The 22,178-nt window shown below is 37.2% G+C and overlaps 1 protein-coding gene across 1 annotated transcript in view; it reads left to right on the forward strand.

Moving 5' to 3' along the window:
* Positions 1-19,909, forward strand: part of LOC144655984 (MAM and LDL-receptor class A domain-containing protein 2-like) — a 64,944-nt gene extending 45,035 nt beyond the window's left edge. Inside the window, exons 32-49 of the mRNA XM_078516187.1 lie at positions 179-301; positions 1,044-1,287; positions 1,773-1,915; positions 2,586-2,834; positions 3,462-3,739; positions 4,274-4,379; positions 4,504-4,845; positions 5,606-5,641; positions 7,013-7,136; positions 9,302-9,373; positions 9,863-9,934; positions 10,469-10,540; positions 10,644-10,715; positions 14,971-15,042; positions 15,173-15,244; positions 17,963-18,034; positions 19,591-19,668; positions 19,744-19,909. Of these exons, the coding sequence (XP_078372313.1) occupies positions 179-301; positions 1,044-1,287; positions 1,773-1,915; positions 2,586-2,834; positions 3,462-3,739; positions 4,274-4,379; positions 4,504-4,845; positions 5,606-5,641; positions 7,013-7,136; positions 9,302-9,373; positions 9,863-9,934; positions 10,469-10,540; positions 10,644-10,715; positions 14,971-15,042; positions 15,173-15,244; positions 17,963-18,034; positions 19,591-19,668; positions 19,744-19,849 (2,333 nt within the window). The 3' untranslated portion in view covers positions 19,850-19,909. The remainder of the gene's footprint in view (positions 1-178; positions 302-1,043; positions 1,288-1,772; positions 1,916-2,585; positions 2,835-3,461; positions 3,740-4,273; positions 4,380-4,503; positions 4,846-5,605; positions 5,642-7,012; positions 7,137-9,301; positions 9,374-9,862; positions 9,935-10,468; positions 10,541-10,643; positions 10,716-14,970; positions 15,043-15,172; positions 15,245-17,962; positions 18,035-19,590; positions 19,669-19,743) is intronic.
* Positions 19,910-22,178: the final 2,269 nt, after the last annotated feature.

Here is a 22,178-nt window from a genome sequence, read left to right on the forward strand (position 1 = left end):
CCTCTCTGATTCTTTAGGCTTTCGTTTCTTCGTACCATTCCTATTTTCTTCATTTTTTTATTCCTTCATCTCTTTATTCCACCATTCTGTTAGTTTTCTAGGCCTTTTCGGCCGAAAAATAATTATTCGCGTGTACTAAATGTAATTTGACGTTGTCTTTTTCCTTTTATTTTTTAAGTAAACTACGGTTGTTTCCAATTTCGTGAAGGCGTTTGCGGATGGGTTAATTCCAAGAGTGGGTCTAGACAGTGGAAGCCAACAACGAAGCAAGAAATGGAAAGCTTATCCTCTTTAAAGCCAGGTTACGAACAATGACAAAGCTTGTTGCTTTTTGCATTATTCATACCCTTTTTTAGAATAGCATGAATTGTTATAGTATTTGTTAGTAAAACTTCAAGTACTATTTCAGCATTATCAAAATATCACAAATCCTTTACGGCGACTGAGCAGTATATTTTGGTAAAGTGGAAAAAATTCGAGCCAGTTTTATTACCAAACACAAAGTGCAACCCATATGATATTGTTCATGTTGCAGAACAAATAACCTGCCTGAATCTGACTAAGAGCGATTTATTTTAGCTCATTAACATATGCCGTTCAAGGTTCGTTGTAAACGTTTTTTAGGAAATTTTACACCCACTCTTAAAATTCCAAAAAATAACCCTCTCCCTATCCCCTTCGCCCCCTTCGTAAATAAAGAGCCCCACTTCCCGAATATAAGCCAAAAGGCTTTTATTTTTTTAAAGCTCTCATTTAAGAGGAATTCATGATTCCAGATACATGGTGTCACATCCGTTTATTAAGCAGGCAAGGGGCATCAATGTTCCTTGCTTTCTTGTTTAGAAAGGTCGTAGTTGTGTGAGAACCTTAAAATGAGATGCTTACACGACTAGACGCATCTAATCGCTATTTCATTTTGCCAGAAAAAATTAAAACGAACAATAAGTATTTTAACATAAGTCAATTGTCATGTAGTTTTTACTATCGAAAGCCTTTCGCTAGATATAGCCGGTAACAACTCTCAGTCTTTTTTATTTTTATAGGCTTTACGAAGGAAAGCAATTACCAACTTAATTTTCCTGGAAATCACCGTGGCTATGTGAACATAACTGATATGCGAAATCTCTCCGCTTTCACGCTTTGCTTCTGGATGAAGTCGTCCGACAGAACCAGTGCAGGTACTCCCATATGGTACAGAGTGCGCTATGAAAATCCAGGGAGATACGTCACTGCTATTGCACTCCTTGACTACAGAGGATTCTATGTGTACATTGGGGAGACAGCATCGTAAGCTTCTGTCTAAGAACAGTCAGAAAGTACTTTTATTATATACAGCTAAAGTTTGTTTAGATACACGTTGCCATTGGGTAATTGTTGAATCACATTTTCCTGCATTATTAGCGATGTTAATGCCCGGCTGGGTGGCAAAACGCAAGTAATAGCGCGGCAGAGAGTGGTATAATAAACTTCATTAATTTGGACCGTATGGACGTGTAGTATATGAAATAATTTATAATTGAATTGCGGATAAATGTAAAGTAAAGAAGGGTTCCTCACATGGAAATTTCAGTTAAATAAATTGCAAAGAAAGTAGCTTGAAAAAATGCAGGACTTCAACGGGATAGGCTGAATCGCGTTGAAGCCCTAAATTTGTTTTTTAGACTTCTTTATTTGCAATTTCGCGGCGAGGATCCCTTTTTTACTTTGGATCGTAGTGGAAGAATATCTCCCTTTGTCATACCTTACGCTAGCTTTTAAATTTATTCTGATAGGTCAAAGACCAGCGTCGTAGCAAATGACGGCAAATGGCATTATATTTGTTTGGTGTGGGCGTCTAGAGGTGGAAAAGTCAATTTTTATTATGACAAGCAGAAGCTTTCAGGAAATGGATTCTCTGACGGAAAAAAAATCCCTGGTAAGAGTTTAGCTAAATTTTTTTTTTTTCAAAAAACAGTCATTTTTTCTTAGAATCGAAATTAACGAAGCATCAAGATAATGGTTCCCAAATATAGGTAAAAGACAAGGAATTAACAACCAAAGAAACTATATTCAAAATTTTGAAAGAAGTACCATAACTTGAGTTTGCCGCGCGCCTTCGTATAGCTAAAAGATATACTTGATAATTGTTTTTTTTCTTTAACGCAAACATCGTGCAATCGTATAGAGGTCAATTATATTATGTTAGCATATGATATTTAATATACTATTTAAGTATTCTCCAGTTTTGAAGCCATTATGTTTCTTTGGGCTCAGCGCTGTATATACGGAACATCCATGATGATAAAAACTGTAGACTTTGAACCCCGGTTGTTCATTAAGTAATTAAGCATTAAGTAAATTGCTCTTCTTGGGCGTAACTCAACCTTCTAAAACTTAAAATAAGTAGCAAACAACGGTTTAAACAAAGAAGGTTAACTTTCAATGCCGACTTTGGATTTCGGGTAAGCCAGCACCGAAGGCTAAAGTACCTTAGGCGGTTAAGATTATAGTTCCATTTCAAATGGCAAGTTTGCTTGGATTTGAATTAATTGGAATTTAGTCGAAGCAGTTAAAATAACTTTTAATGTGACGCATTGTTTTAACAGGAAAAGGTGAATTTATCGTGGGGCTTACAAAAGATCAGGCAAGATTAGACAACAAAGCTGGGGAGTTTATTGGTTCTATCAGCTCTGTAAACATGTTTAACATGGCTCTTGACAGTAGCGTTATAACGTGGATGTCACACGGCTGTGGCGAGAATCTTGCAAATGCCATCTTACCATGGTCACAGTTCGTTTCTAGTTTTGTTGGAGATGTCAATATTCAAAGACCAGCCCTGTGTACAGACAGCGCAGGTGGGTAAAACAGGCAATGTTTCAGAACACTAGTTACAAAGCAAGAGCTGCAATATCACAACACTTGTGTACAGTAGAACCCCGGTAACTCGAACTCAGATAACTCGAACAACCCCGCTAACTCGAACATACTTCCATTTCCCTTGGATTTGAACTCACTTTTCAGTCATTTTTACTCGGTTAACTCGAACTCGGATAACTCGAAAACCCCGCTAACTCGAACTAAATTTCGTTTCCCTTGATCAAAATTTGGGTCAAATTTACCCCGATAACTCGAATTCCGGTTCTTGCAACTCGCCACGATTGCCCATTGATTAGAGCAACCAAACAGATCACGTATTTGACAGCCTTTTTCCACTCTTACCCTAAGAATTTATGATCGTGTTAGAGTTTCTGATGAGATAAGTTTAATTTGCACTGGGCTGTATACTGAAGTGCTGAAAAATCAGTAAACTATCAATTATTAACTTGGCAAATTAAATATTCAATTGACCCCGATAACTCGAAACCCCGCTAAATGGAACGGTTTTTCGTTTCCTTTCAGAATACGAGTTACTGGGGTTCTACTGTGACTTTAAATATGCCTCTGTAACACTGTGGTCCACTTGCTTCCCTTTTTTAATTAAGGTTCCCGCTTCATTGTGTCTGCCAACAAATCGTCCCAATCTTTTCAACCATCTGTGTTCGAAAGTCCACTGTACGAGCGTTACTATGAAGGGCACAGTGTCTGTGTACGATTCAGATATGTCATGTATGGCTATGGGAGACGGGCTCTTCGTCTATACCAACAATTAGATTTAATGAACCGGACGAGGAGGTTAATGTGGGCAGCAAATGAATCCAACAATACTGAAGGGACATGGAAATATGGGAGAGTATCTCTACCTAGTGTAACTAAACACAGGGTGAGTAAAATACCTTAAGTTTAACAGTCTTCTCTTACGCTTGTTTTCAACTGCAACTTTATCTAAGATGCCGCCTATCTTCCAAGCTGATGTGTCAAAGTTAGTAAGTCAATGTACTGTATTTTCTTATTGTCTGAACATGTCCGGTGGATAAGACCTGAGACCTGCCCCTGCCACTAGCTGGATTTGTTTCTCGGTTGTCCCGAGTTCAAATCCTCGATCACACTTTGTACATAGCCAACTGGTCTGCCTCCTGCCAGTTGGGATTTTTAACCTTGTTGTGTTCATTTAAATATTTCTTTCCTCTGTTTCAGTGGCATGCCTGTAAACTAGCTATCTCGAAGAGATATGAAGCTAAGTGCATGACCACTATAAACAACATTTACATTTTTTTTTACATAGCAAAATAAATTGAGTATTACGGTTCGGTATCGATAAAGGTAAAACTAACTTCAAATATTGACTACTGGTTACAAAAAGATGCCAATTATCTTAATATTTTTTGGTGCTTTTTTGCTTGTTTGTATGTTTTAGGTTTCTTTCGAGGCGGATTTGGGTAATAACCCAGGATACGTGGGCTTTAGAGATTTGCACGTCATACCCGGACATTGTCATCCAGTTCCACTTAGAGCAACTGAAGGTATATTCTTTCTATTATAGCACTATAGTGACGAAGGACACGATAAGCGATAGGTTTAGGGGATCCATTTTACTTTTCCTAAACTAAAATATCTTTCGTTGACACAAATCTCATTCTTCTTCAGCCTGTGACAAAAGCTTTACTGATCCATCAGGCCTAATTTTTTCCCCACGCCACCCTGGCTACTATCCTCCTCTGACTCGTTGTCATTGGATGATCAAGGTTCCCCCGGAAAACACGATTAAACTGCGCTTCTTGGAATTTCAATTGGAAGATCACCCTTCTTGTCTTAACGACTACATAGAAGTATATAACAGCGGCAAGACAAAGGCATTTGTGGGAAGATATTGCGGCGAAAGATTTCCAGAGTTTATTCGGTCATCTTCAAATGTGATGGAAATAACCTTCGTCAGCAACGAAAAAGTATCAAAGGCTGGACTGAAACTACACTATACCGCGGAGAAAGGTAAGTGATGAGAAAACTCACGCAAACAGAAAACGCTTTATTTTTTAATTTATGTTCGATGAAAAATTATAGATAAATAAAACAAACAAATAGGTAAAAAAATTAAAGAGTTAATAAGCAAAAAACAATCAATATTTAAAAAAAAAATAGCAAACAAAACACTCACTCTTAAGTATGTTACCGCCAACTAATCCGTAGAAAATTGAACTTTGCTTTGGTCGTTGAAATTAATGATTATAGCCTGGCAAATTGCGCTGTGATTGTTTTTTAATTATGTTTTTATCCAATTTAAATCTAATTTTGCCGAAATGAACTTACGTTATGTGAATCCATATGCTATTTGGAGCAATGAAAAAAGAAATAATTATTATATTCAGTTTTTGTGATATCCATTATGATTGAACTTCGCCCACTACCTCTCAGAACGAGACATGCATGTCATCGGTTAAAAAAAGCAATAACTAAGACGTCACAACAATGCCCCAAGCCCTAGAAAACAATAGAAGTCTTGATTACAAAGGGCGAATGAAAATAAAGTCTTCAGAGAGAGAGAGTGACTTAACTGATGATTGAGACCTCGGTTTTCCGCTGCCAACACCTTCCCCTTGTTTATTACACATATAGCAATAAATATAATTGCAACTTTTTGTATTACCTAAATACATAATATTATGACGTTATTATACCATTATGCCTTATTTCAGTAATAACTAAATAAATATATATAGCATTTAAATAAAGTTTATTTATCTTCTTTCAGCCACCAATGGCAAAATAAACTGCGCCCAACACGAAGGTAAACGTTGGAGTAACACGCTTACAATGATGCTGTTGGCGTATCCTTATGCTCTTTATTTCCGAGGAGCATCTAAGTATCCCAAACAATTTAGTTCTATATTCAATAATGACGGTCTGATTGGGGTTTATTGTAAAGTTTTATTTCCCATAATTAATTTTTAGTGCTTGCTGCTAAATAGGGCAAGTTTTAACAGTTTACTGTTTCCGGAGAAAATACTGTTTTGAGGGTTTTTCGCGAAAAACCCATAGTCTTTTAGCATTGTAAATTCTTGTCCACTCTTCAAAAATAGTAATAAAATCCCTCTTGAACTTTGAGCCTGTGCGCAAAGGGGCTGTAGTCTCTTTTTTCGACCCATGCCGGCAACAGTATTCTGGAAAACCTGGGAAGTACTGGGTACTCTTCGGATACCCTTCTCTCTGGGTAGTCTTCGGTAAACTTCGGCAGTCTTCTGGAATCTTCCATAGTCTTCGGAAATCTCCCGAAATGATCGGGAATCGCCGGTTCAGGGCCGAAAACTTCTTGATATAGGGCTACCTTTGCTGACGTCATTGTCAAAATTTTGCCTCTTTAGCATACGACTTTGCGTAGAGAAGGCATCGTAATATATCCAAAATAACTCCAGAAGTTTAAAGGGCTTATGAAGCTTAAAAATCGGCGAAATTTCCAGCTCTTTAGGTGTAATAATAAAGACGATATTACCTGTTACCTGTTACCTAGCTTCTTTGTGCCTCGTGGCACATAAGGCCTCCACAGAATGCCTCCAATTTTCTCTGTTGGCTGCAGCAGCTCTTGCCTCACCCCATGTACGCCATCCCGCACTGTTCCTCTCTCTCTCGACTGTTCTTCGCCAGGTGGTCTTAGGCCTTCCTCTCTTCCTTTTTCCTTCAGGTGTCCATGATAGGGCTATGTTGGTATGGCTATTTCTGTTTCGTCGCAGGATATGCCCTATCATCTTCCATCTTCTCATCTTAACCTCTTCACTTAGCAACCTCGTCTCTGCCTTCTCAAGGAGCTCCCTAGTGGTAACGTGATCTTGCCAGTTTTTTTCTGGGAATCCTCCTGAGGCATTTGTGGTGAAAAGAAGATATTAGCTTTCAAAAACTGCAAAATTTCTGGGTGTCAAAAACGCTAATGAGGCCATACATTTTTTGTAAAATTTTGAGTTTTCAAACCCGCGTCAAAGAAAAAGTAAACTTTTTGATACATCAGGCTCAAATTTATAGCGAAAGTTAATCGTGTCGTGCTCTTTCAATATTCATAACTGATATTTTTTGTAGATGATCAGAAACTGAAGCGCTTATGCTAATGAGTTAAACATTGTAAACAACGATTCCCCTATACTGAAAAAATTATTTATGTTTGATAAAGGTTGTCCTTCCAGCTGTGAGTGTAATTTTATTTCACCGAAACATCGTGAAATGGTGATTACAGTAAAGACAGGAAGAGAACTGACAGCAATACCGGGAAACATTCCGTCTAACGCTGCCGTAATGTAAGCCAGTTATCTACTATTAGTAGTCTTTAGGCTACACTGTATATCTGATATCGTTTATGAGTTGTAACAAGAAAAATTTCTTTAGTTTCTTTAGCCTTAAGGTGGTCTTTTTAAAAATAAAAATTATCTAAGAAGCCAATCTTCGATTTTTGCCAAAATACTCCATTATGTTCAAATATGATAAAAGTTTATGTTTTTACTGGTCATTTAGTCACAAAGGTACCGTTGTTGTTTTCTTTTGTTTCCAAACAAGCATGATTTTGCTCAAAATCTAGATTGACTCTTAGTATTCATTTTTACGACTGAATTTATTCAGGAGTATTGTAGCTAGCCCAATGGCACTCGCATGGTTGGTCGTTCCATCATCTGTAGACTTCTCATTGCAACTCCGCTGACCAGATATACTTGTAGAAATAGTGTAGCAAGGCGGCCGTATAAAAGCGGCCGTATAAAGGCGGTCTTTTAAATTTAAAGGGGTTTACAAGAAAAACCAGAAGCAAGGAAACAAAATATGGCTGACAATTACGTGAAGAATTAAGTAATCGACCGCCAAAAAAGTGAACATTGAGAGCCAGTAATCTGCATTAATCGATCGATGACTTTCGTGTCTATCTTTCGAGCTAGCGTAGTACATGTAGTCGAATGTAGGAGCATTCGAAAACTAAATCGGGTTTCACATAAGCTTCATAAGCGATGGATCTATCTAGAAACCAGAGCGTTGGCTTAAATAGAGTGCGTGGCTGCTTGTTCCCAAGAAAAGGAAAAGCTTTTCTGATGAAACAGCACAATATTACATTTGTACCTGAATCAGTCTATTATATTTTTTTTTACAGCGTTATTACTTAACAGCCTACATGTAAATTATTCTGCAATGCATACCTACGGAGCGATATAATAAACAAACCATTTTAGTACTATGGGTAAAAAAAAAGAAAAAAAAAGGAAAAAAGAATATAAATCTCTCCTCTGGGACTCGAACTCGCGACCTGTCGATCCGCAGTCAGTTGCCTACCCGACTGTACTACTTAGACGTACTTAGTCACGTGAGACGAAAATAACTTCTATCAATGTAATCGACATTCCGTTGTTTATCTGTTATCATGTGCGTCAAAGGAATGTTTGAATCACCTTGCTGCTCATAAATTTTCAAGGAATGAAAACTAAACTTTTAAACTTGGCAAAAAAATTCAGTCGTGGCTCGAAGAGCTCTTTGATTTGATATGTTAAAGTATAGAAGATTGACGACCTGTAGACGAAATTTTAGAAAAATCTGTAAGAACCTTATTAAAGAATGAAGTTTTTTGTAACTTCTTGTAGTCTCCAACAATTGGCAGTCGATATTCTTTAACACATTAAAGCAAAAACTATCTCGCTTTTAGTTAATGTTCTTTGATGGTTTAAGTATTTTTTAACAAAAAAAGAATTCTGCGAATGGATTATTTAATACGATGACAAGATATTTAATTTTGAATAACTGCGCTCAAATACTACGAAACAATTAAAAAGCGCCTATTTCATATTAAAACGGGATATTTCTGAAAACTTTTTCTTGATTTACTTGAAAACGCTCTTATAGATTTTTTGCTAAAATTTCGTCAACAGCTCTTCAATCTACTATACTTTAACATATCAAAAAATGAATACAAAGAGAAAATCAGGCTTGTTTGAAAACAAAAGTAAACGTCAATCGTTGCTATGGTACCTTTTGTGATTAAGTGACCAGTAAAATATCAAAATTTGGTAATATTTGATCATTATGGTGCATTTTGGCAAAAATCGAAGATGCGCTCCCTAGGACCAAAAAACTATATCGAGTCTCCTTGATGCCGACTTCTCAGAAGAATATCTCATATTGTATCTCAAAATGAAAATGTAAAAAAAGTACTTTTATAGAATAACATTAATACAGGGAATCATTTCGTTAAAAACTTGCCTATTCCATAGCTTTAATTTGCTTTAATTTTGTATTAGCCTGCGTTGCAGACGAACAAAACTACCGGGGTTTTGTTCGTCTGCAACGCAGGCTAATTTTGTATTTGCATGATTATATCTGCTAAAAGGATCCAATTATTATACATTTGTCTCATATGAGAACCTACATGTATCTTAGATTACCCTTAAGTTTACAAACTCGTTTTCATACTTACCTGTTATTTCGACAGACATTTTCAGAGGAATAAAATTTCGTATCTACCCAAGAAACACTTGTCTGGTTTATCGATGTTGAAGTATTTGTAAGTACATGATCCGGCAATCTCTAAACTATCTCCACGCAATCATCCAACTTGTGAATGTACCAGGATTGTTAACGCCACTAACCAATTTCAGTTAAATTAATCATGGCGAGCACATTCAATTTGAAACACGTCAATCAACCTTAGGCCGGTTTTCTTTCTTTTCAAAGCAGTAATTCAATGTGTATGCATACATAAATGTGTATATACCTCTACAGGCAAAATTATGTGGCATTCTTTTTTTATTAGCTCTAGCCTTCCTGCTCAGTAAAACTGATCAATAAGCACTAACAAGCAATCTCTTGGCAATCTGTTGTTGTTGTAGTTAAGCTGGCGGATAGAAACTGTCGTTTTCTTTGTGTTCTATATATATTAAATTCCAGAATTTATTAATTTCCACCCACGCTAACAAGAGTCTTACTAAAAAAATGTGCAACATTTCTTAAAAGCAGTGACTCCGTTAATTCAATCAATTTGAAACCTTTATAGGGACTTGAGTGGAAACCGCCTTGTCAGAATAGAAAGAGGTGCATTTTCCAACGTTTCTTCCTTGCAAACACTGTAAGTATAAACTTATTAACTTAAGTTAACCCATACTGATAAAGATGCTGGCAGTTCCCTTTAGGCTACAAGTACACAAGCAACAAGAGAAAAATACGTTCATAGTACAAGTGAGGTTTCTAGTCAAGTACGAGGCCTAACTGAAGTGATAAATCCTTTATAAATTATATAAATAGAACCGGTTGTATCCGACGTTTCAAAGACAACCCAACATTGCGAGACGTGGAAACTGCTTGACATGGTGCAGGAGATATTTTGAAGAAAGATTAGCTTGGTTCAAAGTTTAATTTGACGACCCTTCAATATTAAGTTAATGTGCACCGTTCAACACTGAGACCCAATGCTGCAAGCAAACATTGATTTGATTGTAAAGCCAAGATGTTCGATTGAACTTGCAATGTTTAAATTGGCTAGCCTTTTGGCCACTCAGTTCTTACAAAAATAAAGGTAACTAACATAATTGTCTGATTTTCTTACTAGTCTGCGTAATTCGTAATAAATACATGATTCTTATTCAGAATTATTCCGTTTTAGAAAGCTTGAGTGGAATTTTATGAGGACGTTACCCAATGGCATTTTTGACAAGATGATAAACCTACAGACTTTGTAAGTAGAAATGTGAATTATGATCTAAGGAAGCAAACAAACAAATAGCAGTCTTTATATGGATCTAAATTCTTTTCTAATTTCATTCCATTCGTCTTTAAAGGGACTGTAGCTTCAACCTGATAGAAGATATTTCGTCGTCAGCCTTGGCTTCACTAATGTCACTGACAACATTGTAAGTTTTAAATAATCACTTTGTTTGAGAATTTCAATAATAATTTTATTATTATAATTATAATTATTATTAATATTATTATTATTATTATTATTATTATTATTATTATTATTATTATTATTATTACAAGTGAAACCGGTAAAAACAATATATAATTATATATCCCATAGAAAACAAGTAAATGTGAAAATAGATTAGTGTGTATCAATCAGATCAATCTGCAGCTTACTTTCATAAGCAAATGCCTACATTGTGCGGTTCCAGAAAATATCCATACCCACCCCAAGGATGGTCATTGGAAATTCTGAAGGGGATGAGGGTCTCATAGTACAATTTTAAAAGAAAGTATGAAGAACTAAAATCCCAGGGGGTGGGAGGGTCCACCAAAGACCATCCTTGGGGGAGGATGGATTTTTTGGAACCACACCCGTGGAACCGCCTGTGCTGCAAAACTTTGCACTACTTAACCTGAGTAAAATTGTGGTCTGCGATATTTATTATTCTCTTTTTTCTATTTTCACATGTTTTTATTGAAACAAAAATGTTTTATCATGAACCTCAGAATGGAAACTTACATGTATTAAGTGTAGTATTACATGAAGCCTTGTTGGGTTCAGGAGAGCCACGAGCCAAGCGGCCCACTGCCGGAGCTTATCCCGGTCGTAGCATTAAGCGGCAGGAATATTTCTACCCCCTGAATGGGATGCTAGTCCACTGCAGGGTTCCCCCCACCCCAGTTGTCGCCGGACCAGAACACCTGGGTGGAGAGAGGACGAGAGTAAGTGTCTGCCGAACACAACACAAGTGACCCCGGCCGGGGCCGACGGACCGCCGATCCGGAGTCCGGTGCACTAACCATTAGGCCACCGCGCCTTCCATCTTATTGGGTTCTGGGATGTTCATATTATATAAAAAGCCATCAATTTCACTTAAGAATATTCAGATATAAACTGGCAACATGTGGGCACCAATCATGTGATAATTTTATTACATTGACACAGTGTGTATTTTTGAGTTCATTTTGACTAACAGGAATGCCCTTGCAAAGTCTTCAAGTAACCTGTAAATAGAAACAAAACAAACAAAAAACTATTATTTTGCTGAAATTGCTATTTTCCAGCATGCAGACTGTATATTAAAATTAAATGGCCCTTTTCAGTGTGTGAAAAAAACTGGCTGCTTTTATGTTGGGCCAGTGGATCCAATATTTTTTTGCTAGATAGCCAAAATTGTGACATTTATGGATTTTTATTTTTTGTGGTAGTTGTTTCGAAGGAAACATGGGGCTTTGGGTAAGCTTATAATGGTTTCACCTTGCCCAGTCTACCTGGGTCAGGCAAGGAAGAAATCAATTTTCTTTGCACCCTTCCTTTCATTAATTATCGCAGAAAAATGTCATATTATTTTAATAATCTTTAAAAATGTTTTGGACCCTAAAGCTTAATTTTAGCAATCTATGTTTGGTATTCTTGTAGAGCAAGTTGCCAACAAAAACTAAGCTGGAGTTTATTTAAATCAAATTTACAGCTACTGCTTGGCTAATTTCAATATGAGTTAAAAAACTTGGGTCTTGACAAAGTGCGAGCCATTAAGTCATGAGAGCCATTCCACTATATACAAATAGCACATTGGTTAGCCTAAAAAAGCTCCCTGGTTAGTCTAGGCAGTACTCCAGTTAGCCTGAGTATAGTTAGCTGAGGTGGCTTCAGGTTATGCTATTTATTGGAGTTAGGTATTTCTGGCTTGTATGGCACTTAAGTGTCATGAAACATGCGAGCCATGAAAGCAATTCCAGTTAGCCTACATAAGATTCCGGTTAGCCTATATAGTACTCTGGCTAGCCTTAAAATCACTTTGGTTGCCAAAGGGTACATCATGTTGCTTGCAGTTAGCTTTATATTGGGATTAGGGTTTTCTGGCTTGCTTAAGTTTAAGGCCTCGCGATTTTTTACATTGCTACTTTAAAATGCTACTGAAGGTTATCCAACAACTGAAAATACAGGCCTTAAAAACAAACAGATTTTTTTGTAAAGTAGACAAATGTCTGGTCAAAAAGCAGATCTGAAATGCCTCAGGTAATGAATGTTTGTAGAGAGAAGGAACGGAATTGCCAGAATTGACTGTCACGTAACTATGTGTAAAACTAAGAGATCAACAATTACCTGAACTTGGTGCAATCCATAGTTTAATTCACTGAACAGTAATCCAGAATGTCCTGTCAAAACATTAGGCATTCTATTAGTCCCAAAAAGTACTGACCTGTAGACCACAAAATGCAAAGGAAACGTAAATCTATGTTTACCAATACAATAAAACATCATGGGAAGAACAAATTTTAAGTTACGAAATGGTCTCATTTATTAAACATACCCAAAAAGGCATTCCAAAACGTGAGTAGCACTGTTTAATTGAAGTCTAGATTAGCTACCAGGTTGACTACAAGTAGTCTCTAGTCTAACTTAAAAAAAGAGATCACACTGAGCTGAAATGTTTCTTCCAATTTTAGAGGTATCACATAAAATTTTCCTTATGTAATTTTTCTTTGCGGCCTAAAATGGCCACTTGGTCAATATTTTGAGGAACATTTCCTCACGTATAAATATCAGTCTTATTAATTTGGAAAACAGTAGCTTAAAATTCAGATGACGAACATAAATAACAGTTGTATGCCTCGACAAAATGACTGCCATTTAATACTATCGCCTTGTTCTCGCCATCTATTTTTTTACGCCTAGCCCGGCTTTAATTCCAGTAAGCTAAGTTGATAATCATGATAAACGTCGAAGACATAAGCTTTAACCAGTCTAAAAAACACATTGTTCAATAAGAAACGCTCACCTCAGGTCCCTGTTAGTTTCTCGTGCCCACGTTTTCGCACGTTTCTACTCATTCCATATTCTTCTTTATCGGGAATACAAATAAAGGAGGTGTACTCTACGTTTGGGGACTCGTTTTGATCGCGTCAAGAAAGAAAAACATCGACAAAACTGTCCTCTATAACTCAAAATCTTGTCGCATAGTCGCCATTTTGAAAATGCTCTTCATGAGCCCACAATACGGACCACGGGGAATCCGCTGGGGTGACCACCAGCAGGGGGAGGGGGAGAGGCAGCTATTTAACTTCTCCCCAGGCCCACTCCTTTCGCCTGAAAGAAATTACATCCATCGTCGCCAAAATCAATTGAAATGAGAAGAAACTGACAACGGCATCATAAAGAACATACACTCCTGCCTTTGGCAAAATTTTCTTTTATTCCTACCGCAAATGGTCGTTGAGAAGGAAGCCAACAAATTTTTCAGTTGTATTTTTTACTGCCGTCCTTTTTTAGGAAAAAGTAATAATGGCCATTTTAAAAACACTATTTAAAAAGCTACAACTTGGCTTAAAAAAACTTAAGAGAGAGAGATACAGGTAAAGTTTTCGAGCGAATTTAAAACTGCGGTCCGTTCTGGTCACGTGACCGATGACGTCATAACAATAAAAGTGATAAAAATGTACTTAACATATAAATATCTACCAACATGTAATTTGTTGCTTCCTCACATTTTATGCAACGCCAGATACGCACTTGTACCCAGGCTCCCACTTTTTGAAAATTGTACATAGCTCCCTTAATTTATATATTTTGTTCGGTACCCGGGCAGTCTGAAATGCCTCACACCAATGTGCTTTAAACTGCAATGACTGCTTTTTCAGTAACAAAATATCTTCGTCACACTGAGCAAAAACGAACTTCAGGGCAATGTCACGTGACTAATGACGTCATCGTCCTACGACTTATTCAAGAAGTAGTTTATGGTAAGAGTTATTTCTATACGACGTACTACTCCTGCTGACTTCAAACTGACCAAGTTATTTGGCATTGACGATTTTTCAGTTGCAAAGGAGTTTGGGAAGGTTTTTATTATAATTATATATTGTTTTTATAATTATTATTATGGTAATAACTTTATTTCACAGAATCATTAAGAAAAACAAACATCAATAAAAAGATTATGAATTAAAAAAAACGGCTGGCACCTTATATATATAATAGTAAAATATCTTTGAATAAGATATTTCAATGACAGTAATAACTTTGTTCATGTGCCAGCATTTCAGTAGCTGAGGGGAAAAGTCCCATCTACTAATCGTGGACATTTAGCTAAAAACCTAATTAATATATATATGAATATATCAAACCTCAATTTTATCAATAATCATTAATTAACAATGTGCCATAAATTAATGTTATTTCTCATTTTCTTGTTGAAGGAGCTTCAGACAAAACCGGATAAAAGTGATTGATAAGGACGCGTTTAACGATACAAGAAATTTACGAAACTTGTAAGTTTAAAAACAAAAAGAACCAAATGTTTATTTGCACGTTTCGTTTACTAATGCATAATATTTACACTGTAATATCGCGTCTGTTATTCGTAGTTTTAAACTTGTGATTTGATAAATTTTCATTTAGGTATCTTCAACATAATCTACTGGAAGAGCTGCCGGACAATACTTTCTTCGGTTTATCGAAACTTAAAATACTGTAAGTGTAATTAAAACTCACGGTTCTCAAATGTTAGTCAGTGAGCAAGTATTCTCATCTTAATTATAGTATGAAACTTTGTGAAAGGTGCCTTTGGACGAATTATGTTAATAAGGTGTAAGGAATCGGATAAAAGATACATGATTTTAATTAAATTACCCAATTTTGTTAGATGAATAGGCATTAGGTTATTCCATAGGTTTTATAGTATCCTATTTTGTTAAACGAAGGGCACGCGGTTGCCCAATTGCTAGGGCGCTGGACTCTGAGTACAGCGGTCCGGGTTTGAGTTCCAGTCGGGGTCAACGTTTTGTGCAGCTAGTAGAACCCGTTAATAACCAAGGGGACATGCAAGGGACATGCTAAATTTGTCCAGTATTAAGTGGGCTCTATGACAAAAAGTAACGGACACATGTTTTATCGGCGCAAAGCCTAGGGCAGACATTTTACGGCAACAAAACGTTGTTAAATTGTTAACAATTTTAAACCATGGAAATCTTTTGGTTAGTTATTATACTTCCTGTATTAAACCGATTTTAAAGTATACTGCTCTCGAAATCAGTTGGTACAAGAAATAAAGCAGACATTGTAACAGCATAAAAACGTTGTTTATTTTCTTCTGACCTTGCCTTACGCTCATCTTCTCATACTCTCAGACTAAAATTACTTCACTGTTCTTGAAACTGGACAGTGGAATCATTTAAAAGGTTTGCGACTTTACTTTATACAAGGAATAAAGGAGGCTGTAACTCTGACAAGTTAATACTAGGGAAACCTTCCCTTATTCACTTATACTCTTGGGCTAAAATTTCTTTACTGTTCTTGAAACTCGACAATGTGCACAGATAAACAGTGTCTGTAAAGCGGGGTTAATGATGTATAAGAGTTGGTCACTCGGGACACAGAAAAGTGTCCGTTGTCCGTATTAACGGCTGTCTGTAATAAGCGGGTTAATTTTAGAGAGAATGAATGAGCTTTTTGTCGGGACAAACGAACGTACTGTCCGTAATATCGGGTTGTCCGTATTTAGCGGGTGTCCGTAGAGCGCGTTTACATTGTATAAGGAAAGACAACATACTCATGGTGCCTCTCTACAACAGGAAGTATAAATCGGTACCGCGTGAATTGTTAGGGCAACCAAACAAAATCCTGTCTAGTGCTAACCTGCAAAGACTAGCGTCTCATCCAGGGGCGCGTAGCAATACTGTACAGGCCCCAGATATACGAGTCTGGCCCGAAAATGATCCTAGAACCACAACGGATCCCAAGACTGGAATGATCTCCAGATTGAACCACAGCGCAAATGATCCTTGGACCGGAAATGGTCGACTCACCATAGAGGATGGAAATGTATGACCTCAGGAATTTGGCAGTGGACAGTTAATATATGTAGCGCAAGCAAAATGAACAGTACTGTCACGAGCGATGTAAATACAAATTTCACAACTTTAAACATGATATCTAGCGTCACGAATTACCATGTTAAAATTTTCTAAAGCCTTAACTATATCTAGAACCGATTTACTTAGAACCCATGAAAAAGCTAAGAAGAAATTGTTTCCATTTGTGACAACATTTAATCCAAATTTACCTAATGTTGCTCGCATCATTAGAAAACACCTAGGTATTTTGGAATCCAACCCCAAATTAAAAGAATTTTTCCCTCCAAATTCCATCATAGCCTCTTTTCGAAGATCTAAAAACCTTAAGGAGCTGTTTGCGCCATCTCGTTGTGGCCCTAAGTAACTTTTTCAACAATAATCCTATTAGTATTGTATTCGCTCATTAATTCTTATTTGTTTTATTTTTCTTGAGTATTGCACCGCATAGTTATATTTTCTCGCTAAGTAATCATTTATTGTTCATCACTGGTTAATTATTTTCGCTTTCATGTGTCACCACGCCCCGTTATGTAATGATCTTTGTAATGTTATGTCATTTGTTATGCTGTAAACTTATTTAAGGAAATTGTAATTTATTGTTCATTTGTACTGCAACTGATGAAGGTCACTGACCCAAACGTCTATTTTTATTACATTTCTAACGTTTTTAGATTTTTTTTTTACTGTTTGTATATATTTTTTTCGCTCGAACTTGTCCGTCCTCGTTCTTCGTAATAGTCTTCAATTCATTACTCGAGGTTTGATCCTTTTGGATCCTTCTGGCGAGTGACATCTCTGTTGGCTCGAAGCATCTTAACTTTGTATTTATGTACATCCATAGACTTTTGACGACGTCCACGCTATTCCTAATTTTTTTGCGGTTTCATTAACAAGAGTCACATCCGGTACTGGGAACCTTTGCCGTCCCGGTATCATTAGCCTGCGGACAGGCTCCCGAGTAGGACACGGTGAAAAAGATGAAACCGGCAAACGAAGCGAGCCGAGCTTGGCCTCGGGAAGAAGGAAACGAGGCCACACTCAGCTCGCTTCGCTTGCCGATTTATTTTATGCCCTGTTCCACTTGGGAGCATGTTCGCAGGCTTGGTATCATTTGCGGGCCGGGATCATTTGCAGGCCTGTACACAGTTGCACGAGGCAAACTAACCATGCCCTGGCAAGTTTATGTTTTTTACTTTATGTTTATAAGATTATGTATCGTGTTGGCAACACGCATCACCTGGAAAAAGGTGAAATTCAGTACATGACATACTAGCAGGATGAACCGTACATTTTACATACTCTGTTACAAAATTTACTACAATATCTTTTATTTTAGGTCCCTTAATGACAACAAGATTCAAAAGTTGACTTCTAAGACTTTCGCTGGACTGTCCTCTTTGGAGAAATTGTAAGTAACTTTTTTTTTACTTTGGAGAGAGAAAATTTGCCCATGTACATGGGCCACTGTTCTGAATTAAGACTAAAAGAGATTCGCCACGGACGTTTAATTATACATCAAAAAAATTATATTTTTTTCAAGTTTGCATTACATAATCTGTCTTGATCTTTTCAAGTCCTAACCATCCTTCTCATTTTCGGTCTCTGGTTACTTATTTGGTATTTTTGTGTGGCAGGTTTGGTATTTTTCACCGAGGCATGAACTAAAACAGATTTGGTTTGATTCAAAATGATTTTCTAGCCGTGTTAGGAGCCATTTAATATTTTGCTCCTTCGGGCCAGCCGCAACGTCTCAAAAATTAGAAAAATAGGCATTTTTCGAGCCGCTGTCAAATATTTTATTCGCATTGAACACCAACGATTTTTGTATCAATTTGTTCATAAACATTTCTCGTCTTCTAAAAAAGTAGCAAGTTTTCCCTCGATTTATCTGGAAATGAGAAATCAAGGATATAATGACCACTACTGATCGGCATCGAACGAAGGATGAAAAAATGACCTTGATTTAAAAGCAAATATTTCAATTTTGGGACCTTGCTGATAGATCTACAAATGGTCATAACTTTTGAAATACTGAAAACGTAAAACTTATTTTGCATATTTTAGCCGATAAAGGACTACACGTTTCGGCTGTGTAGAGTAGAGTTATTAGTTAGATCCCGAAATTGAAATATTTGCTTCTAAATCAAGGTCATTTTTTTATCCTTCGTTCGATGCCAATCAGTAGTGGTCATTATACGCTTGATTTCGCATTTCCAGGTAAATCGCGGGAAAGCTTGCCCCTTTCTTAGAAAACTAGAAATGTCTATGAGCAAATTGATATAAAAATTGTCGTTGTTCGATGCGAATGAAATATTTGACTGCGGCTCGAAATGCCTTTTTTTTTCTAATTTTCCAGGCGTTGCGGCGGCGCGGGCCCGAAAGGGCAAAATATCTAATGGCTCCTAACGTGGCCAGAAAGGCATTTTGAATCAAACCAAAACTGTTTTAGTTCTAGCCCCGCTAAAGTCTTTCAGTTTCCAGAGTTTCAGGCAAAATTACTTTTTGACGCGAATTTGAGTGAAATTTTAGAAAGACAGCCTCCTAAGTGAGTATTTTTTTTTCTATTTGAAAGTCACTTTGTGCATCATAAAAATAAATTGAAATCTTGCGACAAAACTGAAAGTGTACAACATAAATCAGGCATCTACTGATAAAATTCCAGTCATTCGCATCGTTCAAAGCGATGCGAAAGTACTGCAGATCTCTGTACCGCACAGGGGGACTCTCTGCTCTGCAAGTTTTTATTCGAAATAATCTTAATACTGAAAACTAATCAGTCATTACGATCAAACTTTGCGGTAAAACTGACTTATAAATAATAATTTGTTTTAAAAAGTCGCAAACAAACAATACTGTACAAGCTCTTATGTTACGTTTAGTCGAAGATAAACTTACTCAGTGTTTTTGCCCTAGCAATTCCTTATGTTTGTTACTTTTGTATATTAATGTTTAGTTCTTATCTAGAAATCTGGAACACAACTCTATCAGTTTGAAAGATGTTTCGCCAGACGCCTTTAATGGACTTACCAGCCTTAAGGAAATGTGAGTTTCGTTGCGTTGAAAGTGAGTTCAAGAAGTCAAAATTACCTTTAATTATTTGTTTTCTTTCTTTATCAGTCATCTTGACGAATTCATGCTTTGTTGCTATGCTGAAAAAGCCGCCCCTGGTGTCCATTGCGTTTCACCAAAAGATGAGTTCTCTAGCTGTTCTGAAGAAGCATAGTAAAGAACGGTTACTCCTTTTTTGCGGAGGAATCTCATTAATTTGCTGAGGAATACATTAGACTCATGAATAAAAGGCGGTGGATTTAATTATATTGTGTGTGATGTCATGTTTTATTTTTATCTAGGCTTGTATAACCAGTTGGGGCGGAGGTTTGTCATGTTCTATTGTTATCTTAGTTGGTATAACCAGTTTGACAGAATTTATTTTATTTTTGGATCAATGATGTCATAATGTATTGTTCTCAAGCGCATCATTTACATTTCGTCTGTTGTTGTGTTTCTATATTCCAGTTAAAATGGGTCATAATTTTTGTTTGCTTCGAATTCGAATCTTTTCTATACCGCGTAGTGGCTAAAAATATAAATATTTCTATCAGTGAAGTGGATTAACTGGTAAAAGTTTGCAAACTACGGGAATGTAAGCTCGACAAATATTGTTTCGATTGAATCCCAGTTTTCTGATGATGAAGGTCGGATCGTTTTGGCAAACTTGAGTTTTGATTCAGTCAGGGTCTCCCTGTGTAATATTTATGATCCAAACAACCTTGACTCTCAACTACATTTTATTTCATCGTTAAACCAATTTCTGTCTTCTAATGCAAATATCAGTGAACTAATTGTCGGGGGTGATTGGAATGTTGCTTTGGGAGCGATCGACAAAACTGGGGGTATTCCTTGGAGACCAACCGCTTATCGTGAACAACTGCTGTCACTGTCTAGGGAATTCAATCTTGTCGACATTCTGAGAGTTAAGAATCCCAGTGGCAAATTCTACACCTATGAGTCCAAAGCGCTAAAAATGAAGTCTAGAATTGATTATTTTCTCATTGCTAAGTTGATGAGTCCACAACTCTTTTGCTGACATCAAGATCTCAGTCGCACCAGATCACAGAGCGGTGAGACTGGGTGTGAAAATGGCTAATAATAAACGCGGCCCGGGCCTTTGGAAATTCAACAACTCTCTCTTGAAAGATCAAGAATTTAAAATGCAAATTCAAAATAACTACCCGGTGATCAAGGCGAAATATGCGGAGATTGAAGACAAGCGGCTAAAGTGGGAGTTGATTAAGATGGAATTACGGGGTGTCACTATTGCATTTTCAAAAAATAAAGCGAGAACCACGAGAGCATATATCGAGAATGTAGAGAAGCAACTAGCGGAACTGGACATAGAAATCCTTAACTATTCTGGCCCCCAAAGCGAGCTGGAACCTAAACAATTAGAGCAGGACAAATTAAAAAAAGAATTGCAATACTTCTATGACAGACGAGGTGAGGGTGCAATATTTAGATCAAAATTAAGATGGGTGGAACAGGGCGAGAAGCCGACCAAGTACTTTTTAGTGTAGTGTTTGTACACTACACTAATGGAGTTAGTTTAGTGGGGAAGCGAATTCCGCTACGCCAGACGTAAACAGTTAATTGCGCGGTCAAGTGGAACAAGCACATAGACATACATATGCAAATTAGACTGGAACTGGCTTGTTATTGTCCACGAATGTTCTAGAGCAATGGGTTAAAAAATTCGCGACAAGGCTCGAACGCGCTCTGGGCAATTAATTGAGGGGAAAAAGGTACTCGCAACATAAGATAAATGTACTTCACCAAAATAAACTGATAAAAAAACTTACAGCCAGTGTACAACTCCGTGAGATGGTAACAGATTCACGCGAGTAATAACGCAAACAAAATACTTGATGTAAGACTTCTAAGTGGATTCCGGAGATACCGGCAGTAAAATGAGAGGACATTTAAAACTTATAAAGGATATACGTCACGCAAGCTAGCAGTAAGAGATTAATATTTGAGCTCTGGGCAGTTAATATGGAAAAAGGTCATCGCAACATAAGATAAATGTACTGCACCAAAATAAACTGATAAAAAAAAACTTATAGTCAGTGCCCAACTCTGTGAGATGGCAACAGATTCACGTGAGTAATCGCGCAAGCAGAATGGATTCCGGAGATACCGGAAGTAAAACGAGAGGACATTTAAAACTTATAAAGGATAAACGTCACACTAGCTAGCCTCTCTCTTCCACAGAGGCCTCTTTCATGTTTCGTACGGGCTGGGAAATAGGGAGAGGTGAAAAGTAAGCGCGCGGAGCCTGGAGAGAAACGAAACGAAAGCGCGCGGGGGACACTGTGTTTTTTCCCTTTCTCTCCCCGTGTTTTTCGCCTTCCCCCACTAAAGAAGCCTCTGCAGAGGAGAGAGCTAGCTAGCAGTGAGTGATTAAAATTTGAGCTTGCTAAGACGTCAGCCTGGTAGCAAGTTCATACGGACATCATTATTGAAGAATGGCACAAGGCTGACTCCAATTATTTTCC

The sequence above is a fragment of the Oculina patagonica genome, chromosome 6 (assembly GCF_052425735.1).
Source record: "Oculina patagonica isolate OP01 chromosome 6, crgOcupat, whole genome shotgun sequence".
In the NCBI taxonomy this organism is placed as follows: domain Eukaryota; kingdom Metazoa; phylum Cnidaria; class Anthozoa; order Scleractinia; family Oculinidae; genus Oculina; species Oculina patagonica.